Source organism: Dufourea novaeangliae, unplaced genomic scaffold, assembly GCF_001272555.1.
Source record: "Dufourea novaeangliae isolate 0120121106 unplaced genomic scaffold, ASM127255v1 scaffold1, whole genome shotgun sequence".
Taxonomy (NCBI): domain Eukaryota; kingdom Metazoa; phylum Arthropoda; class Insecta; order Hymenoptera; family Halictidae; genus Dufourea; species Dufourea novaeangliae.
The window spans coordinates 3,423,424-3,445,787 of record NW_015373885.1 but is presented as its reverse complement, the minus strand read 5'-3'; the positions used below and the strand labels follow the sequence as shown (position 1 = coordinate 3,445,787).

At 38.2% G+C, this 22,364-nt stretch overlaps 1 protein-coding gene across 1 annotated transcript in view; it reads left to right on the top strand.

Moving 5' to 3' along the window:
• Nucleotides 1-22,364, top strand: part of LOC107194024 (FH1/FH2 domain-containing protein 3) — a 164,556-nt gene that overhangs the window by 112,498 nt on the left and 29,694 nt on the right. The window contains exons 11-16 of the mRNA XM_015583584.1: nt 135-317; nt 4,460-4,579; nt 7,872-8,006; nt 10,493-10,632; nt 14,435-14,702; nt 15,078-15,201. Of these exons, the coding sequence (XP_015439070.1) occupies nt 135-317; nt 4,460-4,579; nt 7,872-8,006; nt 10,493-10,632; nt 14,435-14,702; nt 15,078-15,201 (970 nt within the window). The remainder of the gene's footprint in view (nt 1-134; nt 318-4,459; nt 4,580-7,871; nt 8,007-10,492; nt 10,633-14,434; nt 14,703-15,077; nt 15,202-22,364) is intronic.

Here is a 22,364-nt window from a genome sequence, read left to right as displayed (position 1 = left end):
CTACAATTCAGTTTAATACGCACGTATGCTCTGTTTTTCCGTGTTCTTTCTGATTTCTCTAATTTCGTGGTCGTTCTCTTTTCTTCGTTCGTTCCCTTTTCCTTTCCCCCCCTTGGCCCTCTCCGCCACGACAGAAACTATTGACGATGCTGCCAACCGAGGAGGAGAGGTCGAGGATACAAGAGGCACAGGCCGCCAATCCTGACCTACCTTTGGGATCGGCCGAGCAGTTTCTTCTAACTTTGGCCTCCATCTCGGAGTTACCCGCCAGACTGAAACTTTGGGCGTTCAAGCTGGACTTCGAGAATTCGGAGAAGGTGAGTCACAATGCTCTAGCGAATTATTGATGAGCTGGCGGTTTGTTGCGTTGCTTGCGAATTATTGGGCGCATCGATGCGTAATCCATTATTTTTTTTGCCAAATTTAACTATTTTTATTCTAGGAAACTTAGAAACAGTTGCAATAAACCTTTGATAGTATTGTCCAGTGTTCTCTAACACAATACGAATCAAATAGAAATAATAGACACTGAAATAGTAGAATTTTCCAACAAAGGGACAGTAATTGACTTTGTTTATTCATGGTATCGAATTGTAATTTGAAGATACATTAAAATTCCTTTGAAATCGTCACTATCTGTCAGGTATGGCAATAAGCTCCGTTTCTCGAAGATACCATATTCAGGTTATGATCGAAGGATTATTCAGTGGCTATAACATTAATTACTGGACAGGAGATGTTGATACAGATACACATTTTTCAGGATTAATTTACAGAAACTGGAATTGAAATTCGAATTGTTTACTTTATTAAATGAAAAGGAATGGAAACCCCAGTGAACTTTATTAAAGATTTGCTTGTACTGAGTGTTATATAATCGTAATGGTTACAAATGCATAAAAGCAGCAGTCCATTAATTATTTATTTTAAAAGTATACAATGATCCTCTATTTGATGTTTCTATTATCAATGTTGGTGTATCTTCACAATATTCTGCAGGTAATAAAGACATACGGAAAATACAATCTGTACATTTTCAATAATATCCAAGAGTTTATACACTACATGTACATTTTTGACCTCTTGTTTTATTATTTGAACTTCGAGTGGTACAAATAATCGACACAGTATGTGTATTGATATTTCTCAATAAAAAAACATTTCCATGTGAGGAGATGAAGTCGGTACTACATATAACATAAATTTTTACAGTCTACCAGAGGTTACACTTGATAAACAAATAAATAAATCATTTATTGACAAAAAAATAAATCAGTTCAAGGAATTTTTACGTACTATGAAGCTCATCATAATTTCATTCTTCCGAAATGAAATTTCGAGGTCATTAAACTGCACGCAAACAGGTAAATTTCAACTCTAATTATACTGTTCCAAGTGTCTGCGATATTGATACTCTTCAAGTGAAGTCTTATGAAAAATGAACTAAAATTAGGCAAGTGTAATGATCCTGAACTCGACAATACTTTCTTAACCCATTAGGACCCAACATTACATCAACTCAACATTTCAGTCTCTATTTTTTTCAATGAATTTATACGGTTGAATTTCGTTTTCCGTATTGCAATTATGAAAGAAGATTTCAAAAACTTGCTTAATATTTTTTCATCACTATTTCGTCGTCCACGTAGATTCTACGACGTTTTGAAATTGGAAGCAATTGAAGTATTTACAACACTATCATAAACGAACCTTTTCTTAAACCATAACAATTTTTTGGCGTATCTTTCTCATGTAGTAGGTTTCTATAATATGTTGTCTAGTATTTTAATACATTTTTTATATTTCGACAAAACAATATATACGTATAAGTTATTTTATTTACGCTTTTGAATAAAAAAAATAGCCTAAAGTTGCATAACCGCAATATTTTGTTGCACAGAAAGTACCGGTCCACAAATTGTTATAACAACATTTATATTCTTTCTTATACACTTTTATAAGTGATAAATAATTATACCTGTAAAAGTAGCCGTATTTCACTGCTTGGGACTTAACACGAGACTACTACGGATTAATACCGAGTTCATTAATATAATTACCGAAGATACTGGATGGACGAAATCTGTCTCTTATCAGCTGCCCAATGTCAATCGGTTAGTAGGCACGACGCGCCGTAAATACAGTTCCGCGCGAGAAGCTGCATGTCATTCCGAATGCAAATTCTATTAAGCAGCGTTGAATACGAATGCGCGGGTAATAGCGATCGAATTGGCCCGTTATTTCTCACGAATCTCGTCTCGAATTCCACGGAGATCGCGTCGTCCCGCGCTCGCGATCGCGCGACGAGGAGAAACGCCAGGTATGCGGGGAAGGAAGTGGCCGGGGAAACGTTCCCCGCATAATCGTGCGATTTCTTCGCTGGGAACACGGCGAATACCGATACTCGATCGTGCTTAGAACGAAACGTGCATCACCGCCTTCGGGGAACCTGGCGCCCCGGACTCTCGAGGGCGTGAAAGACTTCGACCACGAGATCCAAGAATTTTTTCATATCCTTCTACACATACGTCACCGTGTGAATATTTTTGGTAGACTGCAGATTTTTTTTTATGCAAATATGGCATTTTGGAGATTAAATTGTCAAAACTGGACGCAAAGAAAAAATTATTTTCTCTAGTAAACCTTTATTAAGGGAGTTCTAGTAGATTCGAGGTGAAAACAAAATTTGTGTAGTTTTTCTGAAACTTTTTGGCACATACAGGGTGTTCGCGCGAACAGTGTACAGTCCGTTATTTCCTAAACTACTTCAGGTATGAGACAACTGTTTACATAAAATTAAGTCGAACGGGGGGTTAATTAACGACCTATGACGAACTTTTTTTAAACATTATTATTTTAAGAGATATGAACATCCAGTTTGGTTTCAAACATTTTTTCAGATATTGCGCTTATAAATTTATCTTCAACAGAAGAAAACCGGCTTGGAATAAGAAGCACCGGAGGTGTTCTTGTTAGCCCCTCAAGTGTCACGTAAATCAGTATATTTATAAACGCAATATCTCGAAAACAATTTGAAAAATGGTGCATACATTACAGGTTGCTGAATTCGTCTTGAAATGTAGTATCAAATGATCTAAAAAAAATATATAATTCCATTTAAAAAATCAAATATGACCTTCATATCTCTTAAAGTAACAATGTTAAAAAAAATCGCAATAGCCGGTAATTAGCCTTTTCGTGCCATTCAATTTTATGTGAACAGTTTTCTCGTAGATATTTCTAATAGTTTAGGAAATATCGCAATGTACACTGTTCGTACAGACACCCTGTACGTTGAATTTTAGACAAAAAGATATTGTATGAATGCATTAAATTCGCAGTCTACTTATTATATTTAATACAAATTTCAAAATTTGTTTATTTATTTATTTGTAACACGTTGAATACCGTGGGGGTCATCGATGACCAACACTCGACTTGCCAATAGCACCGATGTCCCTATTGGTGACAAGTAGTCTGTAATGTTTATATACTTTTTGATGCAATATTATAATAATATTGAACATAAATCGGTAACTGGAGGCATGATGCCAAACTTAATTCATTCAGCATTCAACATGCTAAACAACGATTTCTTAACAATTCTATTGCACAGTTTAAATTAACATTCTTACAATTTTTGTTATATCTACTATAGTTTTCAAGATTTATTCATTTACCTTGAACACTTTGACTGCCACGTCACCCAAATATGGGTAACATGTACATTGTAAAAAGGTTGGATCATTTAAATACCGTTACAAAAGTTTTGCGTAAAATTAATATCGCAGGATACTTTAAAACAACGCCAACAGCTTCTATTAAAAAACGAAATGAAGTGTGTCTGGCTATGCACGGCCCTTTCCGCTGTGGGAGTCAACGTGTTTAGGGATGTTTTCACTCTGAAGAGCAAAAAAGTAGCAAAAAGAAAAAATTGCCCTGTGCTTTGATTGAGGTTCCCTACAAACCTGCAAATTTTCAAGAAAATCGGAATTTTCCTGTTACCAAAATTCCCTCGTTAATTACGTCTGTGTTGATAGCATATTTCATGAAGTCCAAGCAGACACAGAAATTCTTTCACAAATCCTCATTACTTCTATTTTCATATATTACATACATATTTTAACAATGAATTATCTGCCATTACAAAATGTTTTCCGTATCAAATAGTACGGTATGTCTTTTTCTTTATTACCATACTAATCCTTCAGAGTTTTCTTTGACCGCCATTGCACACCGTATATGAGACGAAATGATATCCGGCGGAATTGTCGCGTCCCCCACCCACCCCCCAAAAGACGAACAGCCCGCGGTGAGCACACACGACGATCCGCGCTCGACGGATTCGTGAAAACCGTATGATCGCAAGCTGAACGCAACGAACCGTCGTCAACGGTGGCTGGGAACGTGGCGGGGGTCTCGAAAGAAAAATAATCGCGAACCACCTTTGTGACTTCAGGAAATTGCGGACCCTTTGATGGATCTGAAGCAGGGGATGGAGACCCTGCGAGTGAATAAAACGTTCCGCGGGATTCTGAGCACGCTCCTTTCGATCGGGATATTCCTGAACGGAAATGAGGTAGGTATTGAATGCCAGCCAAATGATATCCGCTTAATCCGTCCGTCGGAGACGCCAGTTCGCGCGGAATCGATATCCATCCCCCGCGCGTCGATAATTTTCGTGTAACCGTTAGCCGATGATACGGAAAGAAGGAAGAGTGAGAGCGGGGACCGCGGGAGCGGCGAGTAACGGACCGGAGGCAAGGTTGGCCGGCTGCCACGCTTCCGAAATCGGAAACCCCCTTGGTTTATCGCGCGTCGCTTTTGTTCCGATAATGATGGAGAACGTAGATGGTACTTGTTACTGTTTGCACGTTTGCGTTTCTGCGGTCTGCGGTTTGGAAAAGTGTGATTCTGGCTTGGTTGCGCTACGGGATGCTATACGGGGTATTTAACGCGTTTTGTTCCGTAGACCTGTTCCGCGTGACTTTTCGTGTTCAGGCTACGTGATTCATCGATAACCTAATCGTCCATGGTACACCGTTGAAAATTTGCAAAAGGTAAAACGGTCAATATTATTTGAACAAAACTACAGGGCGATGAAAAATAGATCTAAGACGTTAGGGGTTTAAGTACTCACCGAGAACAGTAAAAACTGTCTAATGAACATAGACCCTAGAATCAATGCTTTCTGTGTAAAATTAAGGGATGTTTCCTAAGTTCTCGGAGTTGTGTTATAAACTGCTTATTTTATTAATTTTTATGTACGTTATATTGTCATTCTTCAATATCATTGCCATTTAATTGTATTCACTTGCGCCAGTGCGAAACGGGATTCTTTAGGGCATTTAAGAAAATAACTATCAGAGAGTCTCGTTCGTCCATTGGTATACGGCTCGTTTTACGTTATTTAAGTCTTGACATCGCACACCACGTACAAACTTTTTCAACTTTGGAAACAGATGCTAGTCGCTAGGCGTCAGATCAGGCGAATAAGGTGAATGTGGGAGTAACACCCAGCGTGGCAGTTCTTTTAAAACCAACTTTTAAGAAAATAATGGCTTTTTTAAGAATTTACTACGTTTCCCATAGTTTCAAACTTAGCACTCAAAAACATACCTGTATTCGCCGAGCGGCTAAATCATTCTGATCCGCATTGATTAATATCGCTGTGAAAATCTATTAGAACTTGTCTGTGGCTGAAAACATTAGTGGCTGAAACATTATCTTTGCATTATTCAGCCAGATTCCAGTTCCTAGAACTTTGGAAACGTCCTTTGTAACTTTGATATTTACGAGTGTTCAATGTCATGAGTGAAATTCTTCGTAACATATTGAATGTCAACAGCAAAATTGGTTTAGGAGTACATTAATTCAAGGTTGTATAACAACACCAGATTGTTAGTGATTACTAACAAAGATTACTCGATAAACGCAAACCTAGTACATCCACAGATATGATGCGTTTGGCACGTTGTATGAATCGGAACCGTGTTCTAAGGGGGTTAATCAACATAGAACGTAGAATACTTCCTTGGTCATCATGCTGTTAAAAATATCTCAAACATTAACAATGGCCGTTCAGTAGACCATTTTCAATAATGACGTTTGTTGAGGGACTAAGCTCAATATTACACACGCACCCATTCACGAATAAAACAGCCCCGTGAGCGTCAATTTCCTCGAAAAATGACGCGAGTAATATTAATAACGAAAATTATTGTTTAAACTAAGCAAACGTCGGCTTCGAGCTGCAAAAAACGGAAACAGAGAGAGGGGGAGTGGGAGGGAGTGAGAGGGAGAGAGAGGGAGAGAGAGGGGTGTGAGAGGGAGACAGAGGGAGTGAGAGATGGAGTGAGTAGGAGTGAGATACTATCTTATGCAGTGCCGGGGCTGGACGCGCGATATCAAAACATACACGAATGGTAGATTCGCACGAATATTCGTGCGAGACACACGAGGGCCGGTCTTGATCCGACGTGGACGACGACGATTCCTTTTCATTCGTCAACGGTCGTTCCTGTACGAATATATTAGCCGCGGCGGTTCTTTGCGACCATTGCGACTAATCATTTCTTATCGCTCCTCCGCGTCCGTTGTACAGTGTGTTCTTACACGCTACGGTCATTTATCGAGGCTGTCGTACGGTCGTGGGCTTCGCAGCTGACGGTCAGCCGTGGACTCTTCCTCCGTTGGTCCCCGTCGGTGAATTAGCAAAAACGAACTTGGAAGGAGGGAGGCTGACTAAAACTTCTTATACGACTTGGTCAATTTTTCTTTGAAATTTCACACGAACTTAACCCTTTCCGACCATCAGATTTCATTTCAAATCGTTAACTCAGCATTTATAACTCATGTTATGAGCTTGAAGGTTCAATATGGCATCGTATCGTATAGTTCAGCGGTCCCTAACCTGGGGTACGCGCTTGGTGTTTTGAGGATACGCGAAAAAAAATTAAAAAACAGCAATTATGTGAATTACAACAATTTTTCTAATATTAGGGAATACAATTTAGGGAATATGGCTGCATAAATAAATGATTTTACGATTTTAATTATTTTTTATAATTACATTAGCTGAGTATAATTTCTCTATGTATTTTCAGTAGACAATTGTTAATTAGAAATCATTCAGTGTAAAAAGGTTGATTTCGTGATTTGATTTCTAGACAAACATAAAACTACATATTTTTCGTACTGTGACTCTAATAATTTGTTCATCTGTTGTATGTGCCCCTTTGCATTATTTATTTTAATTATACTGCAATTATTCATGTGTACGAAAATTTTTCATGCTATAGTATGAACAAGAACATTATTTCCCCTGTTAAGAATTCCGTTAGATTGTAACTACATTGAGAATTGCAGTAACTGCATCAATCTTACAATTAGACCAACTGACACCGAGCCACTCTTGATCTTGATTCGTCTACTTTAAACCGTACCCGCGGCCCACGGCCTTGAACAAGCATCTAGTCCCATCGTTCTCTTTGTGTGAAAAAGGCAGCCCAAAGGTGTAAAAATTGTAGTTCAAAGGTATGAAAAAAGTGGTCCAAAAATGTAAAACGATCTTTCAGGTCATCCAAACAAAAAAATTACGACTCCACAATATGATGCAAGAAACTTCGCAAAAGTTCGTGCCTTATACGTACAGAAGTAACAGGTCCTCGGTTCGATCCGCGCTTAGAATGCCGTTGGCGTCACGGGGGAGATGGGTGGATATCGATTCGAGGTTTTTCGCGAGAATCATGTTAGACGCTGAAAGTGGTCCCGGAAGCGGAACCGCCCGAAACGGCGAAGTTAACTCCGACGCGGCTACGGTTTTCCGGGCGTCGCCGTAACGCTGACACGTCCTTCTCGGCCTTTTTCAGGTGAAGGGCTTTCAGCTGGAATACCTCGCCAAAGTACCTGAAGTGAAGGACACGGTCCACAAGCATTCGCTGCTTCATCACCTTTGCCACATGGTGATGGAGAAGTTTCCGGATTCAACGGATCTCTATTCGGAGGTGAGTGCCGCCGCGGCCCGCTTTACTTCCGGATAAAACTTTAGTTCCGCGCCCCCGTCGCTAGACGGAATCGCCCAGGCTCTTGCCATTTGCGAAATCGCGGTTCAGAAGTTCGCCCCCCCCCCTCCCTCCTGTCCTCTCGACAACTTTTTCGGGAGTCTGTTACAAAGACCGTTCCGCAAGTCTGCAAGTAGATACTTTGGTTTTCGTTTAATTGCAGGTCACGCGGTATCCTCGTATAGGAATAGTTTCCAATTTATTGTCATTCAGAAACCTTGAACTGTATACAGGGTGTTCATAAATATATCAGGGCCATACTTATACTCCGTGCTAATGAGGCCAAGTAGATGAAAAATGTTCATGTAAACTTATGTCCGAAAATGCTTTTTCTCAGTTGGAGTTTTACAAGATGTTTTTTAAGCTTCAAAACTAGGGGTGTGCGAGTACTCGAATTATTCGATTAACTCGAATCTCGAGTCAAATAATTATCGGTCGATCGAGCCGAGTCGAGCGTTCGAATTCTTCAAGCTACTTGAAATCGATGAATTGTTCGAAAAAAGTGCGAGCTACTTGTAATATTCAAACGGTACGAATATTCGAGAACTCGTAAGACTTCGATTTACTTGAAAATGAATTTTCAGCTCGAAAATTGTTGAATTACTCGATACATTCGAACAGATCTTTAACTTTCGAGTTACCCGCAAATATTCGAATTGCTCGAATTACTCGAATATTTAGCTATTTACTATCAAATACTAATCTAATTGTTAGAAAGAAAAATATAAGAGAACACAATCAACAAGAAAACACATCCTCCACGTAATCAGTTAATAATTTTGTACGGGCAAAAGTTTGATCTACATAAAAATTTCGAATAATGAATAAAGAATGGAAAAATTTGGTTTGTTATTCGATGTTCGAATAAAAAAAGTATTTTTCGACGAGCGTCGAATGAATAAATTTATTCGATGAGAATTATCCGACGAATAGAAGATACTTTTTTTATTCAAAGTGTTTTAGTCGTAGCGTTGAATAAAATTTTCTTCTTTTATCTGATCCGTGTAATTCGAGCAGTTCGAATATTTACGAGTAACTCGAAAGTAAGAGATCCGTTCGAATATATTCGAGTAATTCGAACATTTACGGGCTGAAAATTCATTTTCAAGTAAATCGAAGTCTTTACGAGAGTTCAAATATTCGAGCCGTTTGAGTTTCTCAAGTAGCTCGCATTTTTTTCGAACAGTTCGTTGATTTCAAGTAGCTCGGAAAATTCAAACGCTCGACTCGACTCGAGCAATCGAACCGAGTTCGGCTCAGCTTGTAAATTACGAGTACTCGCACACCCCTATTCAAAACACCTCAAAAGCATATTTATTGAGTTGCACCACTAATCTTTCAAAGGACTGTCTTATTGGAAGAATCTTACCAAAGTTTCTGCATACAGTAGGATCAATTATTTTCTCAACTACAAAAAAATTATTATTGCTTCTTTGTATATTGTGGTTTTGCGAACCTTTTACGTATTACACTATCGCTCGTGAGTATTAGGACACCTGGCTTGTTTGAAGAAAATATAGTAGGACTTGGATTATTCTACTGCTAGTTGTTCATGTATTGTTCATGATCGAACATTTTTTTGCATGCTTAACCATTAGTGCAGACGTCATGAATAGAACTAACAGTCGTTTCTTAACCGTTTACGCGAGTGTATTGCAGTTGATGGACATCGTTCTAAACATCGTTTTAATTAAGGTAAATCATATTTTCTTAACGTTCCTTTGGTGTAGAAAAAAAATTATTTCTTATGATGCTTGCCGAATGCGTCTCAGTATCCGTTAAAAGATGGGTGCAGTAAAATTATAAGTTTATGTATAAAAAAACTGAAAGTAACCTTGAAAATTCTGGAATAAAGGGTTGAAAAAAAATTCAGTATAATAATCATCTTAAAGCTCTCCTTGAATCATGTTATATTAGCCAAAAAAATGTTCGATCGAACAGCTAATAGTAGAATAATCTGAGCTGATCATGTTTCGTGGTCCACCCTGTATATTTTAGGTTAAGATTATTACTTGATAATACAGTGATACCTCGATGAATGCGACACAACAACGGCGTTATTCCCACCATTGGGAGGGTTCCCGTTTGGAACCAATCAAAACAGAGTAAACAGAAGTTACGCAGAAGTTCGGCTTTGTGTGAAAAACCAATTTGTAAGGGGCTGAAAGCCTTTCTGCCTTGTTACGAATGCTTCAAACCGGATCCGAGTTCGTCGCAATCACCGAGACATTACTTTAGTATAAACGTTACCCATCGAGCTTTAATGTCCCCTAAATAATATGCGTTTCAGGCAGTTACCAATTTCGTACTGCATTGTAATATTTACTGCATATTCGATAAGTGTCCTAATACTTATGAGCGACAGTGTACATTACATTTTAAGTCGGTTGTTTCAACGCGTGATAGAAAGCGACGGGAATTTTATTTAGATCGGTGCTGTGACGAGAGCCTCGAAGATCGATTTTGACGAGCTGGCGTCCAACATCGGGAAGCTCGAGAGCGAGTGCAAGGCATCCTGGGACCATTTGAAGCTGATCGCGAAACACGACGGTTCCACCATGATGATTCCGTTTTCGATTACCGTCTCGGACACCTCTAGCAGAGTTTCTTCCCGCGAAACTTTCGACCGCGAGAATTCGGTGGCATCCGCGTGCGCAGTGTTCGATAAACTCGCGACAGACTTTCTCCACGAACGAAGCTGGCACCGTTCCAAATGGCACCACCATTAATTACCGAAAGCGTATTTCTTCCTTCCATGGTCCGACTTCCTGCCCGGTACCTTCAACTCCTTTTTTTCTCTTTTTTGTGATTTCTTTTTTTTTTTTGCTTCACCTTATCCCGCTTCTTCTTTGAACTCCGCGGTGGATCTTCGAAGTTTTTACCTTGTTCATCCTCATTCCCCTTGGTGGACATTATCTAAGTCGGTTATATCGAGCGATATTTTCTCCGTTCTTCGTTTAATTTCGCTCTATCTCCAGTTATTATACAAAGTTTTGAAGGTGGAGGTAAAATATGGTGCAATGACACTGTAGTCTATTTGTACATAATATTATTTAATAATTTATTGTACAATTGGTTAAAAGATAGGCACACATAAAAAGTTTAGAATAATATATAATGGATATTGTTACCCAGTATTCGTCAGATAAACACAATAATTTGAAACATAAATCATTATTTTCATTTTAGTAAGTAAATATTTATATTGATAGTAATTTAGTACAAAAATATGGATTGTATTCTGATGCACTATTTTTATTCGTTATCGATTATTCGAATAAGGTTATTACCATTCTTGGTAACGTTCTATAAAGATTGTTCTAAAATTCAAATTCTTTTTTATTTTCAAGCAAACAGTTTAGATTTGTTTTGAATGTTTGTAACTTAAACTGAAACTCAGAATCAGCAGTAATCTGTCTCATCGAAACTTTGTAAAGTAAAAATTTAATCTGCACAGTAGTTTACTTATGTAGAAGAATACTTTTAGGTCACTAATTATTAGAGATTTGTCATTTGGCCTGCAAAAATTTTGAACAAAAAGTTCAATTATGGAAACATTACACGCCGATAATAAAAAATAAAATTTCAGTGTATGATGAATGATACAGTTGGTGTGAAATTTTATATTTAAAAAAAACAGATCAAAATTGAACGTCATGTCGCCTGACTAGTACATCCAAGATTTTATAACATTTCCACTTTGATAACCAAAGAAAAATTCATTGGTATCATCTTCTCTGCCATCTTCCGGTGTCTAGTTATAAGCCCATTCAATTTCGTCCATCTTGGACATCATGTCGTCCAACCAGTTGATATCCTCCAGACTATAACATTTCGGTTCCTATAACCAGAGAGACATTTCTAGATGTCATCTTTTCCCCATCTTCCAATGTCTAATCCTTAAATTCATCCAATTCCTTCAATTTAGGACATCATAACGTCTGACCAATTCGTATCCTTAAGATTCAATAATATTTCAGTTTCGATAACCAGAGAACCATTCATCGGTATGTATCATTCAGCGTCTAGTCTTTAAGTCAATTCTGTCCGGGCAATCTTGGACATTATGTCGCTTAACTAGTTCGTATACTTCAGATTCTACAATATTTCACTTTTCATAAACGGATAAACATTCATTGGTATCATCTTCTCCGCCATCTTCCATTATCTAACCCTTCCTTCTAGCACATCCAATTTTGTCAATCTTTGTCATCATATCGTCTGACCAGTTCATATATTCAAAATTCTAAAATATTTTGGCTTTAATAACCAAATACCCATCGGTATTACCTTCTGCACCAGCTTTCAGTGTTCAGTATTTAATTCTATCCCGTCCTCGATAATTAACACAGGCGAAGAATGCACTTTCAATCAGCAGTTAGTGCCCAATGTTCTCTGGGATTGCCCACAGCCAGCGTCAGAGCCATCGTTAACGTTCCCCGTTTACGAGATCCTTTGTTCCCGGTGCATGCGTTAGGACGCGTTTAATCGTATTTACAGTTCACCGTCAACGGGGAACAATGCTCGGGACCTGGCAAATCTCGTACTTAATTGCAATGGCGCGACAAGGTGGGGGTCTCGATAAGTAGCAGTCGCTCGAGTAACGCTTCATAACCCGTCGGCCGGTGCACGTTGTTATTCCGCGCAGATATACCGCGTGCGATATTTTGTTTAACAGTGAAACATCTCGTTAATATAGCCGCGCCTCCTGTGCCCGTGTTAATTAACTGTAACGGGACGTCCGGAACCTCGGTTGCATTAATTCGTTTCTCTCCGGAATGTGTTCCGACCGATCGTCTTCATGGTGCACTGAATTTTTAGCGAAAAAAATTTTCTCTTGTCTTCATTTTAGTTGCGTGTTAACGGAACCATGCTTTACGGCAATGGAAGTTTCGTAAATATAAAATGTTCACATTTCATTAAGTAGCATTTTTTAATCGGCGAAAGGATGGCAAAATGTTTTGTCATTTTTTTAAACTCTTAACGGGTCAGGTGAAGTTTGAGCAATCTTATGAATGTCTTTAGAATATTTTATTTTCATTCAATAGTCGCTTTCTTACGTGAGAATGTGAAACAATTAGTTACGTAATTAATAATAGGATTTGTGTGTAGTAAGATTTGTGTGATAACTAGACTGCGGATTTTATGCGTTTATAGCGTACAGGTTATAGCAACAAGGTTTCTACTTTATTCTTAATCTAATAAGATACTTAAGGGGAAAACTAAATTCCTGCTTTTATTCTTGTCCTCATGGATTAATTTATACGATATCATTCTGCGTAAAAATCTGCAGTCTAGTGATAAGTTACTAGTGGACTTTTATGCAAAATGACATTTTCTAAAGTAATTCATAAAGATACGAGCAAATTGAAGCTTTCTTCTATTAAGAATCCTACATATTAGGTTCACAATTAAATAAAATATTCGTTGCATCTGGTAAAAGTTTTGAGTTTTATTCTATTTCACAAAGCTGTATGGGTTACAAGTGCATAAAATTTGCAGTCTAGTTATACGTAATAAGATTTTCAACTCACCAGTTAAGAGTTAAATTTACAATTCAGTTCGTATAGTGACGGTAATCTGCAAGTTTTTATATGCATATTACTATTTGGTATAAAATATGATAATGCGATGACGAATGCATATAATATTAGACACAATGAACATTAAAGTTGTACTGGCCCAGAAATCTAAGAAATACTTTGAACTTATATAAGAACACGATTTTTTCACTAAGAGCTACTAAAATACAATACTGGAAATATTTATTGCTTCACTCTGAAATTTACGTAATACGCACAATTTGCATAGTAATAATAATTGATAAAACGATTTCTAAAACAGAGATGGGTAAATTGATCATCTAGGTTCTAGATAAATATTTCGAATAACGAACAAAAGATAAAAGGAATTTGCTATTCTTAACACGATTAAACGTGAAAATTCCAATTTTTATAATAATGCTTCTTCTTGACAGATCATTATTTAATCTCATTAATTGTTCAAAGGTCAGGATAACGGTCTTAGATACTGTTGCTTTTCACTCTATAGATATTATTCGAATAAAATTGTGCTCAAATCTGCTCACACAGAAATTGCATATTCTAAATCTTGCGAATATTTATAATTTTAAAGCATGTAATATATTTGTCATACATCTCGTGGCATAGTTCACTAACAATTCAATGAAGACACATAAAAACGATAGAGACGAAACACGAACTCTACGCGTTTCTCACAGAAGCGTTTAAACGACCAAAAATAAAAAAAATCCACACACACACACGTTAACCGGACAGAATTTATTTCGCATTGAAGAACAAAACAACGGCTCTAACCCGTGGCACGTGCTCGATTCTCTGTCCACTCAGAATGTCCGACTTCCTGGCGGACTGCGCGGAGAGGATAATCGTGCTGGGGATCGTGCACAGGCGGATCATAAATCGATTCCATAAATTCATCCTCTGGCTGGGGATCCCGTTGCACAGGGTGCAGGATACGAAGCCGAACGAGTTCTGCCGTGTCGTGTCCGAATTCGCGTTGGAGTACCGAACGACCAGGGAGCGAGTGATACAGCAGCTCGAGAAAAAAGCCAATCACCGTGAACGAAATAAGACCAGGGGGAAGATGATCACAGAGGTGAGTTACACGTTGGGTCCTCATACTTTTTTTCCCACCCCTTCCCTCCCTCCTGGCCCCCCAGTCGCCGTTGAAAATCTTTCGGAGCCGGTGCTCTCATCAAATACAGTTATCGGAGCGTGAAGGGCATTATGGTGCTCTCTCCTCCTCCACTCTTTATCTCTCTTTCTCCATCCCACCTTCTCTCTCTTCGACTCTCCGTTCGAGGGGAATAAATTGCTTTTTTGCCGCGGAGGAGAATCAATTTCTTTTCTTGCCTACCGTTGCATTAATATCCCCCCCCCCCAGCTTGTTCTCCGTTTTCATTTCTGCAATATCCTCGAATATAACGGCGGTTGCCTGCCTGAACCCGATGTCTCCGTCTGATCGTTACAGGTTGGTAAATTCCGGACGAAGGAGGATCGCGCGGACGCGGAGCTCAGGCAACTGCTCGGAAGCGATATCTCCGACGTGGAGAGTATTCACGGTACCTTGCCCTGGAGGAGACAGAGGAAAGATGGTGAGTTCCATTCCACTCTTCCTTTCTTTGCTTGCCCCATTGCCCCTGCGTTTGCTACCTTCCCCGACCCTGAACCAGCACGTGTCCTTGGTCTGGGTTTTTATGCCCCAGATGGACGGTTTACCTCATCCGGAAACGGTGTTTCTTTCGCGTGGCGAACTTTGATGGCTTTTTCGTATGTATAATGCGTTTAAAATACACCGTGGAAATTGTTTGTGTGCTTGCAACGGTTTGATGGAAAAGTAATGTCAGTGCTGGGATAGGTTTTCTTTTTAAGCTTCTTATAGGTACTGCAATTCCTAATATGTAGTGTGTTATTTTGCTGGTGATACGGTATGCGTTTACCTAAGATTTATTCCTTGTCTGAACTCGAAAGTCTGTGCTGATGTAGTTAACATAATATTGGGTTGATTTATAAGCAATGACCGCTCCTTTAAGTTAACTTTATTAAAACATTGTTAAACAGTACTTGATTCTTAATCCAAAATAATTATCTAATATATTTGTAAAAAACAATTTTTGATAAATTCCTGGATTTGCTTAATATTAATGAAACTCTTCCCATTTAATGTACTTTGAAGACAACGAAATGAGTGATAATCCGTAAGGGTCAATAATTCTGAATTCTGCAATTGTCACTACTAAAGGGAAACAATATGACGCCTTGCGGGATATTCTTTTCTTTTATCTCAGTTCTTTTACCCCTCCTGTAAATAGAATTTTTCAACGTATATAAAGGGCAGATTATAACAGTATAAATTGTAATAGTAAACATTTTATGCATATTCTCAATAATAATATTCATAAAGTATTTTTATATCTTGTACACTCCATGTAACTTAATATTACGTGCACATTATTTTCTAAAAACTTTTTAATTTTCAATATCTGCACTGAAGAAAGTATAAGAACTTTATTTATTTTTTTATTTATTTATGGTTTATTTTAGTAACTGTTTATTTAACGGACATTTGAGCAGTATATTGTTAGTAAAAAAGTCTTCATAATTTTTTAGTCGAAAAAAAAACAGTATTTCAATGCATGAGAAAGTTCAGATGCTTTAATTGAATTTTATTGAATTGAGTAAATTTTAAGTCATGAAAACATTTCTTCCATTCGTTTTGTATTTCAAACTTTCGGACACGTGATTTGTTTAAAGCAAAAACTCAGGCGTAGAAAATTCATATATTCTTTTTTCAATATTGTCACTAATAAAAATGAATGTCAATACTCTCCTAAAGGTACGATTAAAATTTATAGTAATTATTCGTATAACTAAAAACTGATTTCACATCATCTTCGTAATACCATCACTACCTAACAATTATAAATAGTTCCTTAAGTCACCTTTCTAAAATTTCAGAAACATCATAAGATTGATAATGACATTGATCGACAACAATAACAACAACAATGTTTCGTCTTTATTACACAATCGAGAGTTATCACAATAAAACAGAATCAAGGATGATGATAAAACAACGCAAAAAAACTGAAAAATCTGGAAAAAGCGACATTCATTCGAACCTAGTAAACTGCTATTAAGCGAAACGAATGCGATAGCAAGCCATACACACAATTGATCAAAACATCCACGAAACATACCGCAACGCTTTTTTCCACCCTCTCCCTCGATCCACATCGATCCGCCTACCCCGTACCATTTCCAGCGTCGTTATATTAAACGAAAATAATCGTCGTGGCGTACCTGTACCGAGCATCGGGTACGCAATTTGCAACGTAAATCCCTTTTTCCGTCGGTCGCGTTCATTGATCGAGGCATTCTAATATCCTGTACTCGACAAGTTTCATATTTCTACATTACTATGATGTCTGGCTGCAGCGAAACCGTAGAATACAGAACCCAGGCAATAAAACGCAATAATACCGTCGCCCGATCAAGGGGCAAAAATCGTCGCAAGCGAGTGCACGGGTTTTTCCCCGTCCGATCTCGCGGAACGAACCGCCGTTCCATGATTTTTCCCCCAATGAGGGGGTAAAAAAATAGGAACTTTTCCATTCCGAGGGAGGGGGATAGTGGTCGTCGGGGTCAAGTAAAGGCTGGTCCTCAACTTTTTCGCTCGCGGTCGGAAATATAACGCGTCGCCTTAAAAGGATAAGCCTCCACCCCCTCGCAGCTCCCTCCTGACCGAAGATAAGAACAAAGTGCGAAAATTTCTCCTCGTTTCCGTAATGTTCTAGCCGGTGGCGGTGCGAGATAAATGCCCTCCTTAAGTAAACTCTCATCCAGCCCGAGATATACCCGGGGATAACGCGGGCTCATTTGACGGCCTTAACCAGAAAATGAAAAGTAACGGCATCGAGATTTCGGAAGGCACCCAGTGACCGCGTTCCTCTGCCCACGGAAACCCCGGAAATCGAGTTTAACTCGAGAAATTCACCCCGCTTCCGTTGGGAACGTTGTTTTCCTTTCTGAGCCTCCGTTTTACCGTCGTTCTTTGCCCTCGAGTTCGCTACCAGAGTTTTCTTCTTTGGTGCTACAGCATTAGCTAATTTGATTCTTCGGGGTAATGTTTAAAATTTTTGTGTGCATTGATAAACCATTCGCAAGGGAGATTTGTGGAGTCGTAAACTGTTTCTGGTCTTTTATGCACGTCAGGTGACCTTATTGTATTTGGAAACTGCGTAATGAAGATTTTATTCTTTGGAAGACGGGCAGGTGTTTTCATAACTTCTTATGTATTTGAGTTGGAACTTTTACATATTTGTTATAGTAGTATACTACGAAAAATAAGCGACCCCTCTGAAACCTAGAAATAGGTTTCCTGTCCTCTAATGGTTAATATTATTATGGCAATATGTATTATATTGCTGCAAATAATTTGAATTTAATTTTATAAGAAGATATTTGTGTGAAAAGTTACAATATTCATATCTTGAAAATGATCATATTTTCCGAATATTGTTTTAAACGACCTATTTTAAAGGCCAGGATGCGTAGCATATATCTTGTTTATGTAGTGAAGAAATGACGGTTAGAACTTGCCTAACAAATTAATCTATAGCTAGTTTCTGAAACTGATAGTCTGACTGATGTGATTCACAAGATGGAACTAAAATGTTAATATTTTACATTTTTTCGTATTGTACTTTACTGATGCTGAACATGCTGTATATGTACCTAGTTAACATTTGCTTTTCTCAAGAAAAATTGATTTGTCAAAAGTGCAGCGATTTAAATATTGTTCTATAAGGTAGATGTCAAAAATGTTAACTTGTTACAGTAAAAAGTATTATGATAAATATCTGCGGCAACAATATCCTCCTTATAAACTGAATCATTCATATTATATGTATAGTCGGTACGAAGGCTTATAGGAGTGAGTGTTTGATTAGGTATGGATTCAGACTACTTGATTTGAACATCATACTAGCATTATACTTTGTGACCCAGATTTGCGTAGGAGAAGAAAATCTATATTTAAAAACAATTCATAGTACTTCAAAGTATATTTATTTTTTCATAACTTCATTTATTTACTGTCTCTTAAATTTTCAAATACCCATGTTTTGCATTCTTACAGGCAATATACACTTTTGGGAACTATACAATTTTACTCGTTTTGTATATTTCTTTCGTAATTGTAACATTTAATTTATTTTAGCGTGATACATTTATCTATTGTATTGCTTTATTTAATGGATTCATATTTATTTAGTAGTCAAACATATTTGTCACTCTACTGCTCCCCTTATACGTGGCACAGATCGTATCATTTTCCTGTAAAATCGTATTTCGTTCATTATCACTGATCGGGCATAATTTTACTGCAGGTTTTTAAACAAATTTACATTTATACAAAATGATTTTCCCCAAAATTTACTTTTACTATTGCAAATATTATTGGGTGAAAACATGAATTTCATTACAATTATTCTTTTATTATATTATGTATATTATAATGTTCGGTAAATGTATCAAATCCAGAATCTGTAGATAATTTTTCAACCTTCCACGATTTTCATTTATTTTATTATATATTCATATACTGATATAAAAAATAGTTTTGCTCCGTTACTATGTACACGTATTCTTCTGACAGCGTCATCACAAGAACTGTATTTTCTCATGTAATTCTTTTGTATTTTATTTTCATATTTTAAAGGTATTGTTATCGCTGATATAAATTGAAATAATCTAGAATTTCCTCCATTATTTTTATAAAATGATGAAAAATAGAGTTTGTAGAATTAAAATAAATTATTGGAATCGACATTTCCATCTATCTAGGAAAATTATACAATATTGTAACGCTGTGAGACATAAACAAACAATCTACTATTTATTTCCCACCAACTTAATGTCTCGAACTTTCTTTTAGAAAAATTAGATATTACAGTACGCAGTGTAAGTCTCTACGTGCTTGGATCATAAAACGTTCCGCACCAGTAACGAATATACATGGTGTTTTACCTGACTTTATCACCTAAAATATTTCTACTGTATTTAAAATTTCATAAGTAGGTTTCCTACCAAAACTGCACAGTTTTGTGGAATCCGGCTTACAATAACAATAATTTTATTTTTTTTTGAGACGGGTTAATGAGATACAAAGGTCAACTTTGGTTCTTTCAATGGAATGTTGTAGTTTTCTTGTCGGTACCGAACAGCCACATTGAAAACGAATTGAACGTTCTACAACAATAAGTCGTTCAAGGTCACTAAAGGTAGCACAAACAAAATTTTCTTAATACACTTCACTTGTTTACTAACATTGTTGTAAGACCTTTAGTGACCTTGAAAGAGTTTTTGTTATAGGTCGTTGAATTTGTCTTAAACACATTAACTGTCCCACTAAAGAAGACAGTACGTAGCCAGACATACTTTATTTTGTTTTTTTAAGTTATAATTCGTCGAAATATGCATTTAATCAAAAGAGGCTGTTGGTCTCGTTTTAAATGATATTACGATATTAATTTACGCAAACTTTTCTAACGGTACTTGAACAGTCCAGCCCCCTGTGCAATGTATGTGTCACCCATGTTTGAGTGACGTGGCAGTCAAAGTGTTAAAATGTCTATCGGGTACCCACAAGAAAATATAGCAATTCATTAAAAAAAATAATGTCGACCTTCGTATCCCACTACCCCATTCCAAAAGAATAAAAGTACCATCAAAATATGCCTTCCACCACGAAACCATGAAACTATTTAAGAAAACATTTTTCTGAAATTGTAAATATACCAGAAATATTTCAGGTGATAAAATTACTCGAAACACCCTGTGCACTATACATATACCGACGGGCCAGGAAACTTTATTCACATTCGTTACGCCGCGGGAACGATCTTTCTCCCGTCCTCTCGAGACACCATTTCCGTGTCACCGTCGCGCTCCCCGGTCGTAACTTCCGGCGTTTCATCGTCGGAATTAGCCATCATCGTGCACCGGACGATCATCGTCGCTGCGGCCACTTTCTCGCGAGATGTGGACAATGAACGAAACTGATATCGTCGAGGGTCACGCGAGATCGCGCACGGATTGTAACCACGAAATCCCTACCCACGTTTCATCGAGGGCGCGGACGACGGAATTTTTATTCTCACTCTTGCCCAGGCTCAAGTATGAAAGAGCAGAGGCGAGGGGAAGGCTGCGGCCCTCCTTTACGGCTCGTAAACTCGCCCGGGGTCTTGCCGCATTACCGTCCTCGCAGCCATCATAACTTTTCTCTCCTTTATTCCCGTGTATGCTCCTCTATAAAATACCTAAACGTTCCGCCTAGGTCGTGCTGGCGCTTCCTCTCGCGTACCGCGCCCAACCCCCTTTTTTCCGCCACCCACACGAACACCTGGAGACGTTCTGTGCTGGATCCTTCCGCGCGTCGGAGGGATCACGATTTGTCGCGGCAGATTCTCCCCGACCCGGGATTCTTCCGGCCCGTTATTGGATTCATATCCGTGGTTTCCTTCGGACGGTTGTATCCCTGTCGAGATTGGCCCGAAGAAGGCTTTAGCTGGGGACGTCGCGTGTTTTGTCGTGGCCCTCTCGAAAAATTGTGATTCTGGCTAGTATGACTGGATACTCTTATGTGCGTTGAGGCACACTTCTAACATAGAGTTACTAGGGTTTTAGAGTATTATTTAGTTGTGGTGTGCACCAAGATGTAATTCACTATGATTTTTACATGAATCGCTAATTGCAGAATGGGGATATCTCCATTTTTTTAAGGAATTCGCTTTTTGGCAAGGTACCTCTTTTGAAGGTGAATGCACCATCTACTGAGCTATGGACGTAAATAATTTCCGTTTACTGTGGAATTAGGACATTTCCCGTCGATGTCCCCTGAACAGTTTCGTCTCTTGAGAATTATAAGACTGTGAGGTGTCCCCTTTTTGCAAATCGCGATTCACATAGTGACAATACAATTTAAGTTGGTAATATCTTTCTGGTCTTCTGTTTGGTGAAAATGGCGGAAAATGTTTGGGATTAATTTGGACATTGGTGAGACAGTATAGAGATTTGTATTATTTCGGAACAGATATGGAATTTCGCGAGAAACAATGGACTACATATTCGTACACTTAATATTCAGAAAAATGTTTACTTTGAACAGAGGACTTAGTTAACACACTAAATTATACTATTTCTGCCTAATTACATAGGTTATAGTATTTCTGAAACTCAATATTTCACCGACTGTAGGCGGTAGTCTGCGCAACGTCATTGGCCAGTATTGCGGTAGATCAGAAGTTCTGGATGCTCGGTGATGTTCGAAGATTGACCAACAGTTTCACGCGAACGCTAAGTTTTGTAGTATAAATACGTCAGAAATATGTATACCGAGGCCTCCAATCTAGCGAAGAACTACGCTGCTTTAAGATTCTTGGTTAACCCTCAAAGACCAGACTGGGTTGCGATAACCCAATCCGCATGAAGGACACTTGGCTTTTCTGAACAGTAACGGATGGGAAGTTGAGGTTGTGATGTTTTATCAAAATATTTGTGACTACATTACTTATACAGGGTGTAACAAAAATGTTGTCCGACCCGGAAATGGGGCACTCGGGTGATGAAATGGAACAAGTTTTTTCTTAGCAACAATGTAATCTGAGGCTTCGTTACCGAGATATTAACAAAAAACGCCGACCAATCAGAGCGCGAGTTTGCCAGCCGAGTTCCTGCGCTAGCGGTGGCTACGCGT